Source organism: Oryx dammah, unplaced genomic scaffold, assembly GCF_014754425.2.
Source record: "Oryx dammah isolate SB20612 unplaced genomic scaffold, SCBI_Odam_1.1 HiC_scaffold_26, whole genome shotgun sequence".
Lineage (NCBI taxonomy): Eukaryota > Metazoa > Chordata > Mammalia > Artiodactyla > Bovidae > Oryx > Oryx dammah.
In genome coordinates this window covers 23,739,920-23,753,547 of record NW_024070210.1, presented here as the reverse complement: position 1 = coordinate 23,753,547, position 13,628 = coordinate 23,739,920, and the positions used below count along the sequence as shown (strand labels likewise).

General features: G+C 35.0%; 1 protein-coding gene across 2 annotated transcripts in view; it reads left to right on the top strand.

Annotated features, from left to right (window-relative positions):
- Positions 1-13,628, top strand: part of PALS1 (protein associated with LIN7 1, MAGUK family member) — an 81,937-nt gene that overhangs the window by 44,171 nt on the left and 24,138 nt on the right. For both annotated transcript variants that reach the window (XM_040226243.1, XM_040226242.1), the window contains exons 4-6: positions 8,689-8,897; positions 11,306-11,383; positions 12,380-12,526. In XM_040226243.1, the coding sequence (XP_040082177.1) occupies positions 8,689-8,897; positions 11,306-11,383; positions 12,380-12,526 (434 nt within the window). The remainder of the gene's footprint in view (positions 1-8,688; positions 8,898-11,305; positions 11,384-12,379; positions 12,527-13,628) is intronic.

Sequence of the window (13,628 nt, the reverse complement as noted above, 5' to 3'; positions counted from 1 at the left end):
GCTAGTCAGTGTACATTACATGATTCTGTATTAGGTGAGAAGACATCTCAGGTCAGCTTTTCTGAAGCAGATGAATGACATATCACAATTAAGCCCTAAAATCTAAATAATAATAATAATGATGTTTATCTTTTTAAAATCCCTTAGCATGGCAGGAAAAGCATTTCCTTGGAAATCAGAGAAAAAGATTTCTTCACCCAGGTGCCATTTTTGTGTGTGACTTCATTTTTTTCCATCTGAAGAGATTTGATCTGAATTATGTATGTCTCAGGTTTTGGTGATTTTTCTAAATTGGGAAAAAGTTGTTAGATTTTAGGAGGATTAAAATGTATGTATTTATGCCTATAATACAGTTACTGTTCTGTATCCTTCTATTCAATATTGGCAGTGACCAATGTGAAATTCAGGCCAAATTTGTATCAGGCCACCTGATGTAAAGAGTCAACTCATTGGAAAAGACCCTGATGCTGGAGAGGATTGAAGGCAGGAGGAGAAAGGGGTGGCAGAGGATCAGATGGTTAGATAGCATCACCAACTTAACGGACGTGAGTTTGAGCAAATTCCAGGAGACAGTGGGGGACAGAAGAGCCTAGTGTGCTACAGTGCATGAGGTTGCAGAGAGTCAGACATGACTTAGTACCCGAACAGCAACAACACATATTTGTAGGTTTTCAATAAGGGTTGGTGATATTTTATTGTAAGCGCTGAGCTTAAGTGTAAGTGATCTCAGTGTAGTCTGGCAACATTGACCAATGTACTAAGTCTGAAGATAACTTCTAAAAAGGGATGATTTCAGTGAAAACAGTTTTTACTAATTAAACAAAAAATGTGAGTAGGACTTCATAAAGGTTAATGGAATTTTAAAGGATAATAATTAACAAAATTAAATTAGTCTTGATAACCTTCAAAATTTGAACCCGAAATCCAGTTAAATTTGTAATTTCTGGCTCATGGCATAGTCCTTAAGTTCTCCCAAAAGCCTTTACTTAAGTAAAGTAAGATCTGTCCTATCCCTATAGATCTTATGTTGATCCCTGATTTCCTGAAAGAAAGACATTTCCAGTTTGATCCTGAAATTTTTTCCCCTGGATTTTAAACTGTCATGGATGGTCTTTATGTCTTTGAATTCCTCAGTATGAGCACAATTTGGACAGATTAACCAGATTTTATCTTTCTCTGAAACCGTATTCCTTACCTGAGGTCCTATCAACATGAGAAGGCTACTCATTTCTTAGAATTTGAAAGCAATCATCCCTTTTGGACTAACCACAAAAATTGCCTATTTCCTGTCTGTGCAAAATCTCAGCATCTCAACTATTATCTGATCTCGTGAAATAAGGTCAGTGATCTCTAGTTTTCTCTCTCATTAAGCCATTCCTAGTTTAGTTTCAGAGAAGTCAATGGCACCCCAATCCAGTACTCTTGCCTGGAAAATCCCATGGAGGGAGGAGCCTGGTAGGCTGCAGTCCATGGGGTCGTGAAGAGTCGGACACAACTCAGTGACTTCGCTTTCACTTTTCATTTTCATGCATTGGAGAAGGAAATGGCAACCCACTCCAGTGTTCTTGCCTGGAGAATCCTAGGGACGGGAGCCTGGTGGGGTGCCGTCTTCGGGGTCGCAGAGAGTCAGACACAACTGAAGCGACTTAGCAGCAGCAGCAGCAGTTTAGATTATCCTACCTTACCTTTCCTATTTCCTTGGGATATTTACATATATTTAAAATATTCTAAAAATGAAAATTATATGCTGTGTTTACCACAGAAGTGAAAAACGGCAATAAAAGAATTTGTCACAAAGGACTAAGTAGAATAACTGTAATGCAGACACAAACATTCAGTACAGCAATCAAGGTTATTTAATATAGAAGAAAATGGGTTTGGGTACTTTAGTTATTCCCAAGTATATCGTGTCTTAAAATACTACAGCTACAACTGCACAACTGCTGTTAATAAAGCATGTAAATCATTGGTTCTTGAGAGTACATAATCAACTTATATATAGGTGTATATATATATATATAATTAAGGATGACAGGGGATTCTGATTGTGTTTAAGGTAGAATTCAGGACATAAATATCTTTGTAAATTTCCTTACTGATTCTCATAAATATCTTTGATTAAAAATCCATTGTTCTGATATAGCGAGAAAATTATATGCAGTGTGTTCTATTTAAGCCTGCAGGTATATTTATAAAATCTGTGTAATTCTGGTCATTAAGGAAAAAAAAAAAGATCTAACAAAAAAGTGGTCAAAAGATAAGCAGAAAATTGAGGAAAAAAGAAACATAAATGACTGTTCACCTTGTGAAAATATATTGAAACTCACTACTGGATAAAGAAATACATGCTTTCCTAACCAGATCACCAAAAATGAAAAATTTGGTCTGTTTGTAGAAACATGCACTCAAGTTTTTTGATGGTAAGAGTACGAGTTAGTACAAAACTATGGGGGCAGTTTGGCAACATGTATAAAAGTTTTAAATATTTTTATTATCTGATAAGTGAAAGTCGTGTCCGACTCTGCAACCCCGTGGACTCTACGGTCCATGGAATTCTCCAGGCCAGGATATTGGAGTGGGCAGCCTTTCCCTTCTCCAGGGAATCTTCCCAACCCAGGAATCTAACCCAGGTCTCCCACATTGCAGGTGGATTCTTTACCAGCTGAGCCACAAGGGAAGCCCTAATAAGTAATTTTATGCTAAGAATTTTTTCTATAGACATTGGAAAATATCAGATTGCAAAACAGCATTTATAATGTGGTCTCTGTGGTTAAGACCAGCATTTTTAAAAAGTCTGAAAGGCTATATAGTATAACAAAATAGTACCAGTAGTTATAGCTGAAAGCTATGATACAGATTAAAAAAAATTTTTAATGTCCATATTTCAGTGTCTTTATGGGTGGCTTTGGTACATAGAGGTTATGCAGAAATACCTTTGCCTCTAAAAATTTAATTCTCCCTGGGCTTGAAGAGACACAGTAGGGAGATTGTTACCTTCTGGGCTGACTAAAGTTGCTTATTGATTTGTCAGCAGTCAGATCTGAAGCTTCTGATTTTCTCATTGCCCTGACAGCCAGGCTGAGTTCAGTTCAGTTCAGTTGCTCAGTCATGTCCAACTCTTTGCGACCCCATGAATCGCAGCACGCCAGGCCTCCCTGTCCATCACCATCTCCTGGAGTTCACTCAGACTCACGTCCACCGAGTCCATGACGCCATCCAGCCATCTCATCCTGGGTCATCCCCTTCTCCTCCTGCCCCCAATCCCTCCCAGCATCAGAGTCTTTTCCAATGAGTCAACTCTTCGCATGAGGTGTCCAAAGTACTGGAGCTTCAGCATTAGCATCATTCCTTCCAAAGAAATCCCAGGGTTGATCTCCTTCAGAATGGACTGGTTATATCTCCTTGCAGTCCAAGGGACCCTCAAGAGTCTTCTCCAACACCACAGTTCAAACACATCAATTCTTCATCGCTCAGCTTTCTTCACAGTCCAACTCTCACATCCATACATGACCACAGGAAAAACCATAGCCTTGACGAGATGGACCTTAGCCGGCAAAGTAATGTCTCTGCTTTTGAATATACTGTCTAGGTTGGTCATAACTTTTCTTCCAAGGAGTAGGCGTCTTTTAATTTCATGGCTGCAGTCACCATCTGCAGTGATTTTGGAGCCCCCAAAAAATAAAGTCTGACACTGTTTCTACTGTTTCCCCATCTATTTCCCATGAAGTGATGGGACCAGATGCCATGATCTTCGTTTTCTGAATGTTGAGCTTTAAGCCAACTTTTTCACTCTCCTCTTTCACTTTCATCAAGAGGCTTTTTAGCTCCTCTTCACTTTCTGCCATAAGGGTGGTGTCATCTGTGTATCTGAGGTTATTGATATTTCTCCCGGCAGTCTTGATTCCAGCTTGTGTTTCTTCCAGCCCAGCGTTTCTCATGATGTACTCTGCATAGAAGTTAAATAAGCAGGGTGACAATATACAGCCTTGACGTACTCCTTTTCCTATTTGGAACCAGTCTGTTGTTCCATGTCCAGTTCTAACTGTTGCTTCCTGACCTGCATACAGATTTCTCAAGAGGCAGGTTAGGTGGTCTGGTATTCCCATCTCTTTCAGAATTTTCTACAGTTTATTGTGATCCATGCAGTCAAAGGCTTTGGCATAGTCAATAAAGCAGAAATACATGTTTTTCTGGAACTCTTGCTTTTTTTCCATGATCCAGCGGATGTTGGCCATTTGATCTCTGGTTCCTCTGCCTTTTCTAAAACCAGCTTGAACATCTGGAAGTTCACGGCTCACATATTGCTGAAGTCTGGCTTGGAGAATTTTGAGCATTACTTTACTAGCATGTGAGATGAGTGCAACTGTGCGGTAGTTTGAGCATTCTTTTGCATTGCCTTTTTTGAGATTGGAATGAAAACTGACCTTTTCCAGTCCTGTGGCCACTGCTGAGTTTTCCACATTTGCTGGCATATTGAGTGCAGCACTTTCACAGCATCATCCCTCAGGACTTGAAACAGCTCAACTGGAATTCCATCACCTCCACTAGCTTTGTTCGTAGTGATGCTTTCTAAAGCCCACTTGACTTCACATTCCAAGATGTCTGGCTCTAGATGAGTTATCACATCATCATGATTATCTGGGTCGTGAAGATCTTTTTTGTACAGTTCTTAAGTGTATTCTTGCCACCTCTTAATATCTTCTGCTTCTGTTAGGTCCATACCATTTCTGTCCTTTGCATGAAATGTTCCCTTGGTATCTCTCATTTTCTTGAAGAGATCTCTAGTCTTTCCCATTCTGTTGTTTTCCTCTATTTCTTTGCATTGATCGCTGAAGAAGGCTTTCTTATCTCTTCTTGCTATTCTTTGGAACTCTGCATTCAGATGCTTATATCTTTCCTTTTCTCTTTTGCTTTTCGCCTCTCTTCTTTTCACAGCTATTTGTAAGGCCTCCCCAGACAGCCATTTTGCTTTTTTGCATTTCTTTTCCATGGGGATGGTCTTGATCCCTGTCTCCTGTACAGTGTCACAAACCTCATTCCATAGTTCATCAGGCACTCTATGAGATCTAGGCCCTTAAATGTATTTCTCATTTCCACTGTATAATCATAAGGGATTTGATTTAGGTCATACCTGAATGGTCTAGCGGTTTTCCCTACTTTCTTCAATTTAAGTCTGAATTTGGCAATAAGGAGTTCATGATCTGAGCCACATTCAGCTCCTGGTCTTGTTTTAGGAACCTGGAATAGGAACGTGGAATGTCAGGTCCATGAATCAAGGCCAATTGGAAGTGGTCAAACAAGAGATGGCAAGGGTGAATGTCGACATTCTAGGAATCAGCGAACTAAAATGGACTGGAATGGGTGAACTTAACTCAGATGACCATTACATCTACTACTGCGGGCAAGAATCCCTTAGAAGAAATGGAGTAGCCATCATGGTCAACAAAAAAGTCCGAAATGCAGTACTTGGTTGCAATCCCAAAAACGACAGAATGATCTATGTTCGTCTCCAAGGCAAACCATTCAATATCACAGTTATCCAAGTCTATGCCACAACCAGTAATGCTGAAGAAACTGAAGTTGAATGTTTTATGAAGACCTACAAGATCTTTTAGAACTAACACCCAAAAAAGATGTCCTTTTCATTATAGGGGACTGGAATGCAAACGTAGGAAGTCAAGAAACACCTGGAGCAACAGGCAAATTTGGCCTTGGAATGCGGAATGAAGCAGGGCAAAGACTAATAGAGTTTTGCCAAGAAAATGCACTGGTCATAGCAAACACCCTCTTCCAACAATACAAGAGAAGACTCTACACATGGACATCACCAAATGGTCAACACTGAAATCAGATTGATTATATTCTTTGCAGCCAAAGATGGAGAAGCTCTATACAGTCAACAAAAACAAGACCAGGAGCTGACTGTGGCTCAGATCATGAAGTCCTTATTGCCAAATTCAGACAACCAGGCTAAGCCCCTTTAAACAGTTAGTAAAATTTTAAACTGAAATCCCATAATCTACTCAGAAAGACTATAGTCTTCAAGAGAGTATAGTCAGTTACTTTGTTGATTCTGTAATTCTTTTTCCTTTTAAGATATTTTAAATGTCTTCCTGTTTTACTCTAAAGATACTTTAAGGCTATTGAATTCTTCCTACTCTGAGAATTCTTTATATACTTAGGTAATTTCTGTGGTAACTTCTTTGAATTTGATGAAATCTGATGTTCCATATTCTTCCCAGCACTGCTTTATTGATGTAGTTGGCAAAAAATTTTATGTATCTAAAGTGTACAATCTGGTGTTGTAAAATATACCACAGTTAAGTTAACATATCCGTCACCTCACATATTTACCTTTTGTGTGTGTGCTGAGAATGCCTAAGATCTATTCTGAGTACATTTCAAGTATACCATGCAGTATTATTGACTGTAGTCACCGTGCTGCCCATTAGATCCTCAGAACTTATCTACCTTAAAACTGACAGTTCGTACTCTTTGATGATCTTTCAGTTTCCCCTATCTATATTTTGTCTACTCTTGTAGATAAATCATTAACTTGATAAATCATTAACTTATAGCTAATTATTTAGTTCTGGATCACAACTTCTTAGGTTGTTCAGATGACTGTTTTGATTTTCTGATTTTTTTCCTGTCTTTTTTTTGGAGGGGGGCTACATTTTAAGTTACTAGATAACTTTTTTTTTTTTTTTTTTAGGACTAAAGCAGTTTTGATTTGGGGTGAGGGATGGAAGATGGGGAACTTCCAAAGAGCTTAGAAGAGCTATTCTAATCTATAAAATATTAAACTACTATTTAGTAGTAGGATATAAGAATTAATAACCTTTCTGCAAGCCCTGTATGAAGAAAACTAACAAAGGCTTAAACCAAGAGGTTTTTTTTTAATTATTATTTTTTCATGGGACTATATAAGACAGAGATGTACATAGACAGTACCTATTGTTATGTTTTTTCCAGAATCATTTACAGTTTTAATTTTAGACAGCATCTTAGTAGGTTTTTTCTTTTTGGATACGTAGGAGATAGTGAGGAGGCATCTTAAAAATGATTTTGTAGCTCACTTGAAGTCAAAACATTTTTGAAAAAGTAATGAGCAAGTTTTTGTCATGTCAGTATGAGTGTAGACTATAATGTTACTTGAAGAAGATTTCAGTTCTGATAAACCAATGGGCTAGAAACAGACCCTGATATAAGAATTTGGTTGTATCATAAATCAGTGGAAAAGAAGAGATTATTCAATAAATGGTGTTAGAATAATTGGTTAACCGTTTGGAAGAAATGAAGTTCAAATTTCCCCTCAAATCTATACAAAATTAATTCTAGATGGATTGAAGTTACCTGTGGAATAGAAACCATAATAAGTTTTAAATGTGGGTAAACATTTAATGACCTGTGAAAGTGAAAGTTGTGTTCAGCTCTTGTGAACCCATGGGCTATACATATAGTCCATGGAATTCTCCAGGCTAGAATACTGGAGTGAGTAGCCGTTCCCTTCTCCAGGGGAGCCACCTATTCCGGTGTGATTTCTCTCACTGTCTCTATGCTTATAAACTTAACGACCTAGGAGAAGAAGTTTATAAGCATAGAGGCAGTGAGAGAAATCACACCGGAATAGGTGGATTATTCTCAACACATGATAGCCAAAAATATCTACAGTAAAGTTACCACAAATAAAATTGACAGAAAAATTGGAAAACTATTTCCCACAAGTGTGACAAAGTGTATACATGAGCACATATCTACCTGTTGAGGATCAGAGAAGAGGCAACATGTGGTTCTTATCCATTTTGGAATAACCTCCTTCAAGAAAAATGTATGTGCTACATATGGACACTAATAGGAACATGCAAACATACACATGCCCCAATTTTTCAGTGTCTTAGGAGACGCATATGTTCATAAGAGTTATATGGACCACAGAAGAAGTGCTTGGTAAATACGAGTAAGCTTCAACATCCCTGTTAAAGAAATGGAAGGGTTTTAAAAATGATAATATTTGAATATTGGTATTGGGATGTGAATTAGTAAAACCTCCCTAGAAAACTGTCTGGCTTTTAAAATGTCAGAATGGTATTTTAAAATGCCATTTCTTGAAATTATTTTAAGGAACATCAGAATCTCAGACATATTTTTACACAGCAATGATCATTATGTACAGAAATGCTTGTTACACTACAAAAAAATTGGAAGCATCCTAAATGCTTGATTTAATGTAATGGTTATTATAAGTTATAGTTTTAGACATATAATGGAACATCAAGGAGCCATTATATATGTTTTTGTAAAGACTGTTTGATGATTGGGGAAACTAAATGTCCTGTTAAATGAAAAAAGGAAATGCCATGAGATTAGTTGTTTGTAAGTGATGGGACTATTGGTGGTTTTAAATTTTTTGTTCATTTATGTATTCTACCCTCTTATTTATTTTTATAGTGATACATATTTTACATAATTAAAACACTTGAAAAAATGTACTTGGTTCTGTTGTATAATTTTTAAAGAATTTTACTTAAAAATCAGTAAAATGACAGTGATTGGATACTCAAAAAATAGATGTTTTTTTTTTTTTCAAAACTTATATTGTTATTGGTTCAAGAAATTTTATATTAAGACACTTGTGGAATTAAGACAGAAAATTAATTTTTGGATACTTTTTCCTTCTCCTACTAGAAGTGGAAGACTTATTTTCTTCACTTAAACATATCCAGCATACCTTGGTAGATTCTCAGAGCCAGGAGGATATTTCACTGCTTTTACAACTTGTACAAAATAAAGATTTCCAGAATGCGTTTAAGATACACAATGCTGTCACAGTACACATGAACAAGGCCAGTCCTCCATTTCCTCTTATCTCCAATGCACAAGATCTTGCACAGGAGGTATGTATTCTGAACATCTCATTGACATATACAAGGTAATTGTTAGTGGTAGTGAGGCAGTATTCTTGGAAAATACTGCTGTGACTCTAAGGTTTATTAGAATTAATTACTTCTGATCACATATTGATAATTTATGTGTTAGGAAAAATTCACTTACGTGTATTTTATCCTGAAAAAAAAAAACTATACTTAGTTCAAAAATAAGACTCCATTCCATGAAAAGAAGAGCATTGGTTCTATTTATACAGCTGAATATTTGTATAGTAAGAGGAATATTTGTCTAAATTGCTAAAGGGGAAATTTTAAAAATACTTTTAGTATGGTTTTATTTTAAGCAATATACATTGTAAACTGAGATAAATCAGTACTGATGAGATTAAATTATGTTAGATAATCAGGTATTATACATAACTTCTGAGATTTGTTACTTGTATTGAATACATATAGAACTCAATTTATATTTAGAAACTTCCTTTTCTAGGTGCCAAAACTAGAGAACAGGCTAGTTATGATGCTGTCATTGCTGTGATCTACTTGTGGTCAAATTGATTAATCTCAAAATTATGATCTCTTAGTTTTGATAGGGGAATTACTTTTAAAATTATTTAAAATAACCATAAGAATTGTTAGAGAATTACTGGATTCCTGTTTTAATCATGAGCTAACTTTTATTAAAAACTTATATATTAATTTATTTCTATATGTTTTCATCAATGGTGATAATTTTGGTTTTATTAATCTGCATTGTTACAAAGTGCTCTTTTTGGTACTGGAGTAAGGAAATAGAAAAAGGAAGAAAATCAGAGATGTTGATAATGAGAACATATATAATATTTGAGAAAAAATAGCCCACAGAGCAAATTTTAAATATTTATGATAGAAGAAAAGATTGAAAATAATTGAACTGAATGTACAGTTAATGTGATTAGAAATTAGAAAAGGGAAGTAAATGAAAACAAAAAGGAATTAAATTACTTACATAAATTTAACATTAAAAGTTTCTCTTTTTTTAGAGAACAGGAAAATAGAGAAACCATTGACAAGTTAGATGAAGAAAAAAACACTAATAATGTTAGCAAAGATAAAAGCATAAATTATAACAAATTCTGTTTATATTATTAAATATGAAAGTGCTATCACCTAGGTTGTTTTTGTAAGAAAATAAAAATTGCCAACAGTGACTTAAACAGATAGCTGAAAAACGTAGTAACAGTAGGTAAAATTGAAAGTTAGAAATCTACTCCTCAAAAAACTGCCAGGCTCAGATAATTTTACAAACTCCTTCAAAACATTAGTGAACATATAATCCTTATGTTAAATAAACTTTTCACACATGAATATTGACTATTTCCCATCTCATTGTACTTGGATAATATAATCTAGATACTAAAAACAATAGTAAACCAGTATACTATACTGGTGACTGTGTGTGTGTGTGTATATATATTTACATATATATATATATAGGACTTCCCTGGTGGCTCAGAGGTTAAAGCATCTGCCTGCAATGTGGGAGACCTGGGTTTGATCCCTGGGTCAGGAAGATCCCCTGGAGGAGGAAATGGCAACCTACACCAGTATTCTTGGCTGGAGAATCCCACGGACAGAGGAGCCTGTTAGGCTACAGTCCATGGGGTTGCAAAGAGTTGGACACGACTGAGCGACTTCACTTTCACTTTTCATATATACATACATATATATATATATATATATACACACACACACAAGTATATATATACTTGGGACTATATTCACCAAGTAGAGGTCAATTCATTTTATGAACATTAATATAGAAATCTTAAAATATGAGTAACTCACATCTAGAAATATATTAAAATAACAATTTACTGTGTGCTAGGTGGTGTGCTAAGCAGTTTATATGGATTATCTCAATCTTTTAAGAACCATGGGTAAGGAAACAGGCTAAAAAAAAATAATCAAGCGGAGTTTATACTAAGTGGAACAATTTCTTGACTTGAGGAAAATTTTTAATATAATTCATTATAGTATAGTGGTTATTCTATCACTCTCATATAAACTTATCTTGTTAATCTAACTCTAAAATGTCCTCTCTGATTTAAAATGTAGTTACATAAACATATGATTAAAAATATAAAGTAGCATAACTGTTAGAATAGCTTTTCTCTCATATAGTCATTATTAGTCTATTTTATAATGTATTTGTAGAAATTTTCAAGAAGGAAATGCCTCATTCATAGTCATAAATAAAAATGCTATTGTCAATCATGATGATTGAAAATTCTGAGAAAAAACATTTTAAAAATGATAATTCTCTTTAGTGCTTTTCTGTCTTACAAATAGTTTTTACAATTTTAAATCCTACCCTTTAAAAAAATCTGTACAAATGTCATATTTTCTGTAATTTAGGAATAATCTTTGTTTCTTAGGTACAAACTGTTTTGAAGCCAGTTCACCAGAAGGAAGGACAAGAATTAACTGCTCTGCTGAATGCTCCACATATTCAGGTAGAAAATGGACAGAGCATTATTTTTGTGGTTTTTCCAGCATTCAGTATCACTGTGAATCAGTCTCTTGGACTAAAAAAGAGCTCAAATACTATGTAGCCTATTTTGATTGTTGTTGTTGTTCAGTCACTCAGTTGTGTCCAACTCTTTGCAACCCCATGGACTGCAGCACTCCAGGCTTCCCTGTCCTTCACTATCTCCCAGAGTTTTCTCAAACTCATGTCCATTGAGTCGGTGATGCCATCCAGCCATCTCAGCCTCTGTCGTCCCCTTCTCCTCCTGCCTTCTGTCTTTCCCAGCAACAGGGTCTTTTCCAGTGAGTCGCTTGTTTGCATCAGGTGGCCAAATATTCGAGCTTCAGCTTTAGCAGCAGTTCTTCCAGTGAATATTCAGGACTGATTTCCTTTAGGGCTGACTGGTTTCATCTTGTTGCTGTCCAGGGGACTCTCAAGAGTCTTCTCTAGCACCACAGTTTGAAGGCATCAGTTCTTCAGTGCTCAGCTCTTTTTTTACTGTCCAGCTCTCACATCCATACATGACTGCTGGAAAAACTGTAGCTTTGGCTAAAAAACCATAGCTTTGATTGTTTATATCACAAAGTAATTATTGTATTTTCTACTTAAAATTAACCACATTATTTTTGAAACAACTTATTTACAAACTTCTCCTTTTTGGTTGTTTTTCTGTAAATTTTAATTATAATGTTGGACTCTTAAAGTGACTCTGTTTTTATGAAGTTTAATAAGCGTTTTAGACTTTCATAACTCATCCCAAAGTATTCCCTAGTGTAACTAACACATGTTAGTTGGCTAAAAAAGATACAGAGCTGCATCTGTACTTCAGTTGGAAAGTTTGGAAACAGATCTGAATATATAATTAATTATATCACTTTTAAATGTTTAATGAGCAGGATACTTTGTACATGATTAGGTTAAAATCTCTCTACAGAAATAAGTCATGTTGTTACTTTAAATGCTTTGTGTTTCTTTGAAACAGGCACTTTTACTGGCCCATGATAAGGTCGCTGAGCAGGAAATGCAGCTAGAGCCTATTACAGATGAGAGAGTTTATGAAAGCTTTGGCCAATATGGAGGAGAAACTGTAAAAATAGTTCGTATAGAAAAGGCTCGAGATATTCCATTGGTAAGTGTTCCACACCTCTGATAACGAGATCCTTTCCAAGATCTATATAATTGAAGACCCTTTACATTTCTGGTAGTTTCTCTCTTTTGAGGCTGATTTTTTGGAATTCTTTTATGTTCTTGCTCATACTCCTTATTAGGCTGAGAAGAATTTGTTCATCTTTTCTCACCCATAATTTGATGAAAAAATAGGTTTTGAAGTAATTGAACAAAAAAGGGACAGGTAATCTGCTTTTTTAAAAAAAAACAAGTTAGAAATTGATCATTTCATTCAATGTAATTACTAACATACTTCACATATATTTAGAAACATTGTTTAATGTTAATATTTTATAGTTCTTATATGTAAATGTTTTTTCTCTTAGTCTGCTACTATTACCTTAATTTTGTTCCTTTTTATTTTCCGAGAAATATTCTTGAATCCTAAGGTCTTAAATTTTCTTGCATAACATGGTACATGAAATAGGGACTGTATTTTATTAAAAGGTAGTTTATGTGACGAAGTTTTATTCCCCACCAAAAAAAGAAGAAATTGGGAAAGTTATGACAAATTTTTAAAATAAAGATTCAGGAGAAAAGTATTACACACTGTCTACTTTTAAGCTTTATTCAGATTTCCATTTGTTGACTATATATTTCAGTTATGCTTCTGATTTGTATCATAAATATTTAATACATTTTAATGTGAATTGGATACAGCTATAGTATTTAATATTTTGATTATTAACCAGATTAGTATTCGTTTCATGATATTCTGAATTTAAAAAGATTCTCAGTTACAAGTCATGTTCTACTAATCTACATGTTCAACTAATTGTACCTAAATATAGTATAACCATTTGAATAGCATCTACCATATAAAGAACAAATTTGATTATAGGCTTTCACTTTATTTTTGAGCAAGTGCATTTTTATGCTGTTGTATGCTTCAAAAGTCTGATTTTAGAATTTTAACAAATAGAATGCTTCTGAAGCAGAAAATGTTGAGGAAATGATCAGCTTTCAGACTTATTGCCATGGTTACTGTATGTAAATAAATTTTTTTTCTCCAGATAAATGAAGGCTAATATTGTTAACTAGAAAAGTAAGAATTTTAAAATGAG